General features: G+C 35.0%; 1 protein-coding gene across 2 annotated transcripts in view; it reads right to left on the reverse strand.

Annotated features, from left to right (window-relative positions):
• The window catches only part of pard3ba (par-3 family cell polarity regulator beta a), a 230,645-nt gene that overhangs the window by 58,604 nt on the left and 159,429 nt on the right, over positions 1-12,612 (reverse strand). For both annotated transcript variants that reach the window (XM_051702158.1, XM_051702157.1), the window contains exons 17-18: positions 9,960-10,175; positions 5,294-5,477 (exon numbers count right to left, since the gene is read on the reverse strand). In XM_051702158.1, coding sequence (XP_051558118.1) covers positions 5,294-5,477; positions 9,960-10,175 — 400 coding nt within the window. The remainder of the gene's footprint in view (positions 1-5,293; positions 5,478-9,959; positions 10,176-12,612) is intronic.

Genomic DNA, 12,612 nt, shown 5'->3' on the forward strand with positions numbered 1-12,612 from the left:
GACGCCTCACATGTCCTCAGCTGACAGCTTCATTGAATTCTACCCGCTCAACACCAGTTTCATGTACAACAGTAAAGAGAAGACTCAGGGGTGCAGGCCTTAGGGGAAGAATTGCAAAAAAAAAGCCACTTTTGAAACAGAAAACAAAAAGAAAAGGTTTGAGTGGGCAAAGAAACACAGACATTGGACAACAGATAATTGGAAGAGAGTGTTATGGATCTTAACCCCATTGAGCTTTTGTGGGATCAGCTAGACTGTTAGGTGTGTGAGAAGTGCCCGACAAGACAGCCACATCTATGGCAAGTGCTACAGGAAGCGTGGGGTGAAATGTCACATGAGTATCCGGACAAACTGACAGCTAGAATGCCAAGAATCTGCAAAGCTGTCATTGCTGCACGTGGAGGATTTTTTGATGAGAACTCTTTGAAGAGTTTAAGAAATTCAGAAATTTTTCTTCAAATTGTAATAGTAATTTTTCACATTATTAATGTCCTGACTATACATTGTGATCAGCTGAATGCCACTTTGGTGAATAAAAGTACCAATGTCTTTCCATAAGAGCAAAATCTGTACATTATTCCAAACTTTTGGCCGCCAGTGTATGTCCACCAGAAGATGGCGCCAAGTACAACACACAATGATGACTCAATGATGGCTCAGATGACACTGAATGGAACTGAATGAGATCTCGATACTCATCCCTGCATGCTTTGGAGAGAGAGTATACCTTTAGTCACTGTTATATATTTATGTGTAATTAGTGGTCACGTACAATTATTATGTTTTATTTGTTTGGAGAGGCTTTTTGATACTAGGATAAATTGTTTTTGTAATGCTATTACTTGATTGCTTTGTCATATCAACACAAAATTTTACTCAGTTACAAGTGACATGATTACGAAGAAAACAAAAGCAGTTTTTCGGAGCTACCTTATTTACACCTTGAGATACATAATGTCAAATCAGAAAAATAATTTGTAAAAGTTTATTGTTGTCTAAAAAAAAAATGTTGGGTGATTTTTCATTATTTTCTTAGACTGAGATCAAAATCTATATTATTTTAAAAAAAAAATGTAAATGATACCAAACATTTGACCCTCCATTGGTTTTTATGTAGAGTTATAAGCCTTTTATTTTTTGGCATGCCACTGAAATCTTTAAAAACACCTTCAGAGCTTTAAGGGTTATGGATATATGTGAAGCATTTAAGTTTAATTAAATACTTCACATTATGCTTAATTCATAATATGGAAGTTTTGTGAAATATTCCTCAATTCAGTTCATTGGAAACTTTTTAATGCAACTGAAATGCGTGCATCTTTATTAAAAAATAATAATAATAGTAATAATAATAATAATAATAATAATAATAATATATATATATATATATATATATATATATATATATATATATATATATATATTTTTTTTTTTTTTTTTTTAATTTACCACAATTGCTGAAAAAACATTTTTAACAACACAAAACATTGTTAGACCATCCCAAACTCAGCGACATTCAAAATACATCAAAACTAGAGGAGGCCAGAGATTAGTAAAACGCTACATTTAAGCAAATTTAAAAAATAATCTCCATTTCAGATTACTGTCAAAGCCATCAGCTCACTCATAAACAACCGCCATGAGCATGTTTATACCTAAACTAGTCCATGTCTAACTCCTGTTAGCTTAGGAATGCAAGATGAGGACTACAGTATAATCTTCCTATGCAACAAGAGCCTAGAATGATGCATTCTGGGTAGAGGAAGTACAGGCGTGCTAATTGGCTTGATGGCGCGTCGGATTTGTTGGCTCAGATTTGGAACATTAGACTGAATTTAGGTGGACGGATGTGTAAGCTGCAGATGTGTGTGTGGGTTTTATGTCAGAATGGGATAGTGTTAGTATGACACACCAGAGAATGGGGTTAAAATGTTTGATTGTATGAGGATGAATTTCAATGTTTAATATGATAAATTACAAAGCCCATGCAGCTTTAATAATGGAGGCCCCACAGAAGATCAAATATTACATTCAGCTTTTAATCATTGTTATGCTAAAGTTTTATGCAATTTAAGACTGAAAGAAAAGTGTATTGAAAGCAGGTGACTATACAAAGCTCCAAAAATCTGATGCTCTATTGTTGTCATGTTGAAAGCAGCCCACAAATCCATCTGTAGCACATCTGTCTGCAAAACCACAGTCAATAAACACAATATTTTCACCTCTAAATGGGAAGGCAATCACCAATTTGTTCAAATGCAAAGTTGAAAAACTGAACTATGAATCACTCTCATACGTTTATAATTATGCTTTTACTTTTTAATGATTTAAAAAATGTTGTGGATGAAAAACACTGGTGAAGACTTTACAGCTAGACTGAAATTGCGGCATAACACAATAGCTAATTAAGTCATTTTTCATTTTCAATAAGGGAGCAGATTGGAAAGCTTAGAAGTGATATGAGTTTGTCTGGCACAAAATGTTGTTGAATCTGTCCAAGCTGTTCTGCTGACTGACATTTGGCTGTGGGTTTGACTGCGTATAAATTTCAGGGAATTTCATCAGCGTTAAGAGAAAGAAGCAACAGTAAGAGCTAGCAGTGACAAAATGGAGGAATTGTTAAAGCCAATAAAGAAAAACAAATAATATATTCGACTTTTACGTTTTTTTGTTTTGTTTTGTTTTTTTGTTTTTTTCAAGAAATTATGATAATTTGTTGGTTTAACTTAATTCAATTGTGGACATAGGTTCCACATAATGAAAATGAGTTTTTTGTTTATATGAACTTAAAATGTAGGCTCTACTCAAATACTTTGTGTAGCAAAAACCTAAATGAACTGAGTTAACCTAACTTAAATTTGATCTGTTCAAATAACTCTATTGAACCTTGCAGCTTGTTGCAGAAACTCCTATAAATCCCAACATAACAGAACATTAAACGCTAACAAGTCTCCTCCTTGTTTCATTTTGTGTAGAAATACATTAAAATAACACTTCATTTTAAAATGTACTCTCCCAAACCAGTCCCATGCAAAGCATGCTTGGAACAGGAAATCCCCTGCCCGGTTTCAGCAATACATTGATGCAAAAAAATATTATTCCCAACACATATTGGATAAAGTGAACATAGATGGATTGTACACAATGAAATTAAGTTGAGACCAAAGGCTAAAGAATTGTGTTGCATTAGCTCATTTAAAAAAAGTTAATTGAGGAAGCAGTAAAAATCATGTTGAGTGAACACCATCCATTAGAAGCAATGCGATCATATCACTTTTTGATTACTGTGTTGAATATCACTTGGACTTTACGCAATATAATTATGTTTTCATCTCAAACAATTCTTTTAAGTTGATTTCAAGTGTACTGGATTAGTACTGTTTTTTTCAACAGAGCTGCTTTCTCTTTTTTCAGTGCACTCAAAAAAAAAAAAAAAAGCTCTTTGGCTTGGACATTGATTCCACATGTTTGAAATTTAAAATACCTAAGTATTCTCAACACAAACACTTTGTGTAGAAAGAACCTAGTTGAGTTGGTTAAATACAACAAAATTAGACACGTCAATGTAACTAAAAAAAAAAAAAAAAAAATCGCTTTTAGTTCTATATATACTAATTAGTGAAAGTGAATGCAAGCATGCTAAATACATGCTGGTTGGAAGCACTACAGAGTGTAGTTTAGTAACTATGCTATGGTTACCACAGCAATTGCTTAACGATCAATATTATGTGCGACATACACCTGTCCTCATCGTTAGCTCAAGCTCCATTCTTCACCATAATGGTAACCTCCAAAACTCCAACACAACAAAACATTAAACACTAACAAGTATCCCCCTTTAAAATTCATCTTGCACAAAAACACATAAAATAACACTTAATTTTAACATTTATTCTCCCTACTGTGTCCTACGCAAAGCTTGCTTGCAAAAGGAAATCCCCTGCCCAGCTTCATCAATGCTACATTAACACCACAAAAATTCATCATGTAGACCCAACTCAAATGGATTGAGTAAACTTCCAATTTACACAGTTAAATGGATAGAATGAAATGAAGTTGTGTGTTGCTAAATAAAATAAAACAGCGATACATTGATAAACGGTCAAAGACATCTGTCTAACGCATGTTTACATTGGAAAAACTATTGTAAAACAGTGATGATGGACGCAACAACCGTGTTCTGTGTGAACAACCCACTAAGGCCAAAGTATTGCTTTATTATTATTCAAAGTATTTGCACACAGTGCACGTGCCACAGATTTTCAGACTGATACATTTATAGTCGGAGCGGGGAGAACATAGTGACCAGTCTTCTTACTTTACAGAAGAAACACAGACATTCTTTCATGGTTTACTTTAAAGAGACATGCACTGTCATTCAAACACCTTTTATCTCAAAAGAAGAGTCCTCATCTCTGTCATGAAGTAAAGCTATTGTGCATGAACCCCAAATATAAAACCCTCAAACACAAGACCTCTCAATCTCAATTAAAGGCCTGAACATCACTGTATGTTTGTCATCATATCTGTTTAAACCCCTAGTTGCATATATTTATACATCACACAGAGACAGCGTATAGTTAGTTCACTTTGTCGTCCTCAATTACCATGGTGCTGTGATTATAGCAAGGTCTCCATGTGCAGCTGCGTCGCAGGGCCCTTTCTAAATCGGACCCCTCTGTAGTACCATTAATCAAAGAGCTGGTAAGGGTCGGGCCTACAGTGCCCTTCCTATCTCAATGGTTCAGCATAGACTAAATATTCAGCTAGTAAAACTGAGGAAACATGCCATTTAACATTGTATTTGTTTCCCACTGGAGTCCACTTATAATGTAGTACAAACGGTCGTAATTCAAGTTTTCATGACCATTTCTACCGTACTTTGTGGTGAAACCATAGCTTTGTTCCAAATCCTAGTGAGCTGCCTTACTGTCTAACAGTATTCAAACAGAAATGGAACCTCATAAATGACTATTTTGGAAAACTCTACATAGGCACCAACTCCATGCACCACTAGACTAAAATTCTCTCACCTCATCTGGAATCTTTGATTGGTTTATTTCACCGAGTTCATCGCATCACCTTCTCTGTGAAGGATGCATTTGATTCTGTCATAGATTGTGGTCAAAACAAGGTATATCAGAAGGCAGCATAATTATGCTGTCTACCTTCTAGAACAGCTTCCGTGTGCCTATGATGCCTTAATATGCTGTCTAGGTAGTCAGATCACCCGGTTTTGGAACAGAGCTCATGTGTTAGTATAACTGTGATTGTGGTGCTCTCAGACTCGTACCTCAACAAACCAAATCCTTTTTTCTTGGTCTTTTTCTCCAGGTCTTCGGGCTCAGCCTTCTTTTTGCTCTTTTTCTCTTTCTTCTTTTTGGCATTCTTTTTCTTTGCCTTCTTGTCATCATCTAGTTCCTGTCGAGAGGAGCCGCTGGCAGGTGTGTCTCTTCCAGAGTCTTCCTCAGAGTCATCTGTTAGCAAAAAAACAAAAATACAAAGATGAATATATACTTAATCTAATATACTAATTTGTAGGGGTTGATTGCTCAACAGAGTCATAGTGTTAACATGTTTTAGGGAAATAAACCTACATATATATATATATATATATATATATATATATATATATATATATATATATATATATATATATATATATATATATAGTTGTCTCTGCATTTAAAGCAGGGATAGGATTATGTATTTTAACATAAAAACAAAACATCTCCGTTAACGGTTGACATTAAATACATTTAACCCTTACATTGAACCCTTAAACGCATGCCTCTGATCTTTAATGACCTGGGACCTCATTACACCCCCTGTACCTCAACCATTTTTTTTTAGTTTTGCCCACACCTTTTTGGTATGCCTTACTATTTCTCATATAAATAGTGTAACACACACACACACACACACACACACAAAAATATTTATTTTTTATCATGGCCTAAGTACCAAAAGTGTATAGGGTCATTAGAGACCCTAGGTATGTAATAGTGCAGTTTTTTTATATTATATATATATATACACACACATATACATATATATATATATATATATATATATATATATATGTATATGTATATATATATATATATATATATAAATTAACATTCTATATATACATTAATATGTTTTATTGGTTATTTCATATCTATAAGTTTACTATAACATGATCTAATAACATCTATTTCTTTGTTTATAACAAGAGAAATTAGTACTACATTCATACCAATAATTATTAGCATTATCAGTATTACATATGCACGTACACATACATAATATACATGCTATTTCTTACTCAAGGTGGTACAGTTATTGACTTGATTTACATTTGGCATTGCTATTCGACAAAGAAGCAACGTGGAAGTAAACTATAGCAAGTTTAACACATGAACAGAATGATATGACTTTTGTCATTTGGGTGTACTACTGAAATTATCTAAGTTGTGCATCTATTTAGACTCAATAAGTGCCTGAGAAAATACATACTGTATGTGTAGCTTATGTGTTATGTGTAGCTCAATATGTGTTTGACAGCCAGTTGCGTCTCATGAAATTTCCGTGTGAAAGTAATGAATCCTGTTCTAGATTTGTCCAAAAGTCAACGTGAAATGGTGTTTGAAACCAATTTTGATTCCGTACTTTGACATATATATGAGTAAAACAGGATATTAAATAAGAAAATTATTCTTCGAGAATTTGTTGAATTGTGAAAATAAAGTAAATTAAGTAAGAAGGATGAAATTAATTTAAAAGGAACACTATGATGTGCTGAGGCTCCTTGCATTGGGCATGCTGTTACAAAGCTTTCTGGTCACCATAAACCTCTATTTGACTACCACCATATCTATGGTGCAGAAAGCTTAACATTTATTTTTTGAAGTCTGAAACCTCAAACCTTTAAGATATCTCTGGATATTGCTTCTTTTTCCTCTCTATTTCTCATTCAGAAGGGGTCAAAGAGAGGGATAGAGAGGGGAGAGGTGATACTTGCCCTAGAATGTGCTTACTAGGTGCTGGAGTTGACAGAGTTTCAGAAGAAATAAGGGATACTTGCTTTTGCTGATTCACCCTTCACTGCTCACAGCTCAATGAGTCACTGAGAGAGTCAAATTCATCTCTGAAATGAGCTTATAAAGTGAACGGGCTTTTCTCATTTACTGGCACCCAGCTGCTCTGCGATACAGTATCAGACTGAATGATGAGTTTAAAAGGGATAGTTCACCCAAAAACGAAACTTCTGACATCATTTGCACCGACAGTGGTCCAAGGAGGGATAGCCACAAACTGGCGACAGTGTGTTGGGTACCCAAGGCTCATCGATGCATGAGGGAAGGCTATCCCGTCTGGTCCGAACCGACAGAAGGTCTACTGTGGTCACAGAAAATGTTATAATGGTTCCAGGAAAAATGTGTCACAACACACAGTGCATCACACCCTGCTGCGTATAGGGCTGTGTTGCCGCAGACCGGTAAGAGTGCCTATGATGACCCTACAGTGGGCACGTGAGCACCGGAACGGGACTGGTCTGATGAGTCCCGTTTTCTTTTACATCACATGGACGGCCGTGTATGTGTGCGCTGTTTACCTGGGGAAGTGATGGCACCAGGATGTAGTGTGGGAAGACGACAAGCTGGTGGAGGGAGTGTGATGCTCTGGGCCAGTGGTTCTCAACCAGGGGTCGGGACCCACTAGGGGGCCCTCAGCACACTTCCAGGGGGGCCTCATGATCTCTTAAAATTATTTATCTCTCTATATTATCTCTTAAAATATGATAGATTACTATAATTTTTATATAATAATTCAACTTACTGAAAATGCTAAAAACAATGGGGGGGCCTTGGAGTCAAAAAGGCTGAGAACCACTGTTCTGGGCAATGTTCTGCTGGGAAACCCTGGGTCTAGCCATTCATGTGGACGTCAATTTGACTTGTGCCACCTACCTAAACATCGTTGCAGACCAGGTACACCCTTTCATTGCAATGGTATTCCCTGATGGCAGTGGCCTCTTTCAGCAGAATAATGCACCCTGCCACACAGCACACATTGTTCAGTAATGGTTTGAGGAACATGAGAAAGAGTTCAAGGTGTTGCCCTGGCCTCCAAATTCCCCTGATCTCAATCCAATTGAGCATCTGTGGGATGTGCTGGACCAACAAGTCCGATCCACAGCAGATCAACCTCGCAACCTTCATGACTTGAAGGATCTGCTGGTAAAGTCTTGGTTTCCAGACTTTAGTTGGTTTCCAGTCTTGTGGAGTCCATGCCTCGGCGGGTCGGCGCTGTTTTGGCGGCAAGCGGTCATAATGTTTTGGTTTATCAGCGCATGCGTCATTTTTGGAGTGTGAACTTTCAAAGAAATCCATATGGGTTAGGAAATGGATCCTGTAGCTCAGCTGGTAGAGTATGCCACTACCAATGCTAAGATCATGGGTTAGATTCATAGGGAACATAAACTGAATGCACTGTTAGTCGCTTTGAAAAAAAAATTAAAAAAAATAAAAATAAAAACGTCTGTCAATTGCATACATATAAATGTGAAGACATGAAGGTGAACAAAATGATGGTAATTTTTTGGGAGAACTATTCCTTTAAGGAAGTACACAGTTTTTAATTTCACATTGTGTTTAAGACATTGAAACAAGTTAAACAAGAAACGCAAAGCAAGCATTTCAATTCTCCAGATGCACTTTTGGCAACTGGCAACGTGAAAGGCAATGGTATGCAGCTGAGTTAACTGTAAGCACATGTTTGTCAAAACTCATGACAGTCTCGCTACTGTGCTCAGCATCATGCTTTTCTGGTATGCAATACACATGCTTTTCATTAATGTAGTGCTTTTGTGAGCAATAATTTTAGCATTGCTAATGACAGAAAGCCACTGAAGGCCTTTTGTAATTACAACACCACATTTAGCATTTAGCAATAACAGACAAAAGTAATTAAAATAATAAATGAAACATTAATATAGTGCTGCTATTTTGCATTAGACACTAATAGACTAGTTCAGGCACCAACCATCATAAAAAATACTTTAGACTCCACTGACTTTGATTAATTAAAAGTTTTCAGATAACATTTTAAGGTGCATTTCATACTGTATTTTATGCCGAATTTCATTTCAGTTGTTCTGTTCAATAAATGAAAAGTATTCAAATAAAATAATGTATTATGATTAAAAAATATTTATTAACATATTTCATTAAAATACTGTACATTTTATTATTTTTATAATTAAAATTATTGAATTTTCAACTAAAATTTTTAAGCTAACATTTGTAATTAAAACACATTTCAATACATACATTTTTATTTAATCAGTGCTGCATTTCATAACATTTATTGTTCATTTATTTTAATTTATATAATTTTATTTGTCACTCAACAATTACTGACTAATTAAAGTATGTCACAATTCACTCTTGTATGGAAAAGAGCAGCATGAACATGAACATTTTTATTTTTATTTTCCATAAAAGTAAAAAAAAAAAGGTTTTGAAACAAATTGATAGTAAATGGTCATTTTCTTTTTTTTTTTTTTTTTTTTTTTTTTTTTTACACAAACAGATGAGCGGGTGTACCACTATTTATAAAAAATAAAATAAAATTTAAAAAAAATCAGAATTTCATGCCATATTTCATGCCAGTTATTCTGCTCAATAAATTACAAATAAGTACTAAATTAAATAATTATTTATTAACAATTTGGTTTTCAAATATTTAAATACATTTATTTTTTATATTTAATTTTTTTTTCAATTTTCAATCAATACACCAACATTTTTAATTATTTAAACTAACATTTCACTACTTAGTTTTTATTTACTCCATTACATTTAAGATTTTTCACTATTTATATATTGAATTTATTAAATTTTGTCAGTTATGTCACTCTATAATCAATGATATTTAGTTGTAAAAACCTGCATTTGGCTCTCTGAACTCACCGTCCTCAGGTTCGGAGGGTCCGTCGTAGGATTTGTCGATGGCGTGGCGAAAGCTGAGGTTGCAGCCGCGGCCTCTCACCATATGAGCGCGTGGACGGTGGAAGGGTACCTCGTCTTTACTGACGTCCTCCATCGCTGTCTGGAGACTCTCCAGAGAACTGGATTTCTGCAGACCCAGAGTGGGCCCCAATGCCGTCCCGTTAGAGGAGAGGGGTTCTGAGATACGGGAAATGGGGTGATGTTAGACATGGAAGGACGTATGGATTGAGGTATTGAAGGGTGGAGTAGGTGTTAAGAAATGGTTAAAGATAGCCAGTCAAGATCTGAAGTGTAAGGTAGGGTGCCCTGCTGAAAAGACAAGCATTGCTGGTCAAACTTTCTCAAAGAGAAATTGTTCACCCAAAAATGTAAGTTTTGTCATTTACTCACCCTCATGTTGTTGCAAACCCCTTCAACCAACTTTTTTTTCAAGAAACACAAAATGAGAAGTTTAGCTAAATGTCCCAGGTGCTCTTTTCCATACAATGAAAGTGAAAGGGAACAAACACTGTCAACTCCAAAAATTATTAAAACAAAAAACACAATTTAAACACCCATAAAAGTAGTCCATATAGCTCATCTACTATACTCCTGATTTGAAATTTAAGTTGTCATTCACGGATAGTTTTGTCTAACCCGTTAAATCTCAAATTTTAACTATATTAAAACTCGCCACAATGTGATTAATTACAACATATGTAACAACCAGCATCACTGGGCATCACTGACTTGAAATCTGGCATGGCACATATTTGTAAATATTTCTAAAAATGGCAAATTAGATTTGAAAACTCTGGCTGAGGGGAAGATTTCCTGTGAATAACAACTTAAAATTCAGCCTGTTTCTCACACAAACTTATCATATGGCTTTAGAAGTCTTGGAATACAGAGTTACATGGATTACTTTTATAGTACCTTAATGATGCTTTAATGTCATTTTTGAAGCTTGACAGCATCCACCCCATTTACTTTAATTGTAAAATAAACAGCACGAATATACAACCTTACAGCTCCATCAGTGTTCTTTAGAAGAACGTTATACGGGTTTGGAACGACATGAGGTTGAGTAAATGATGACAATTTTCTTTTTGGGTGAAATATATCTTGAATTCCTTGGTTAACCAACTTCACCAGCCAAGTTTCGTTAATGAAAAACATCAAGCTAGACTAGCACCAAACCAGCCTGGACCAGCATGAAACCACGTTGGCCTAAACTAGTCTTTTCAGCAGGGTCATAAATTGTGAAATGAGAATACAACAGTGGTACAGTGAGCTGAGCTGAAAGTCTAATGGAGCTAGACACATTCAAAGAACAGACAGATGAAATATGTAAAGATGGTGTGAGGAAAGAGGGGTCAAGAAGGGTGGATGATGAAATCTCAAGGTGAGGGTGCAAGAGCATTACGGAATAAATGAGGTGTTCCAAACGTGGACCAGACATGCACCAATACTAAAGCGAAAAGGAACAGCAGAAGTAGTCCAGGGGTGAGGATGGATGTGAGAAACATCAGATGAAGTATTGGCACATGAAGCACAACTATGATGCTGTATGCAATGCAAACAGCCAACAGCAATGATGAAAGGAAAAGAAACAGGACATGAGGGAGCAGAACAACAATGCAAAGTAGAATGAAATGGAGGAACAGCACAAATTGGAGGGCTCCAACCACTGAAAGGTCAGCAAGCAAAGAGCAAGAAGAAAAAGAAAAACAGAGAAGTTCTTGGTGCTTGAGAGGAAAAACTTGCATGCAGGAAAAATAAATCATGCATTTAGGTCTTAAAAAGGTATTGTACAACCAAAAATAAAAACTCTGTTGCTATACTCGCTCCAAAGTCACTCTGAACTCATATGAGTAACACTTTCTATGAAGCCCATATTTATAATGCACTGTAAAGTATACATTATACATAAAGCCTAATAATGCACCTTATAATAAGTTATAACTTCTCATAAATAATTATAACTACAGTTATAATACATTATAAGACTTCTATTCATAGTTATACTTAAGAGTATAATGCATTATAACACAAGCAACATCCAATTTTGACGCAGCAGAAGCTAATAAACTTAATAGTATAAATGCTGTACAGTGTAAACAGTCAAAACGCTTAAAGTGATAAGTGTCTTTGCCTGATTTAAGTTGCAAAAGCATACCATAAAATATATAATATATATTATTATAAACAGCCATAACATAAACATAACAGACAATACATTACAAGCCAAACTTATATAATGGAAGTTATTTATAATACAAGTCTCCAAATAAGATGCACAAACATTAGTTTATTAAAAAGAGACCAGTATAGAATCAGTTAGATTTTTTTTTTTATTCTTGGGTGTGCTCAACACACATTTGTTTTGTCGAAAGCAAGTTTCTCATCTATTTTAACCTTGTAGCTTTACAAGTGTTTTTTGTAATATCTCAATTTAAATTGAATGCATTTATTTTGTATTTTGTGCATGTGTAATGTATATAACTTCCAGCATGGCTTGTAAGTCTTATAACCACTTAAATATATCTTATGGATGTTTATAATAAGACATTGCTTTTGTCACTTAAAGCATACCTATTACATATATTTCAAATATATATATATATATATATAT

This window comes from Myxocyprinus asiaticus, chromosome 7 (assembly GCF_019703515.2).
Source record: "Myxocyprinus asiaticus isolate MX2 ecotype Aquarium Trade chromosome 7, UBuf_Myxa_2, whole genome shotgun sequence".
Classification (NCBI taxonomy): Eukaryota; Metazoa; Chordata; class Actinopteri; order Cypriniformes; family Catostomidae; genus Myxocyprinus; species Myxocyprinus asiaticus.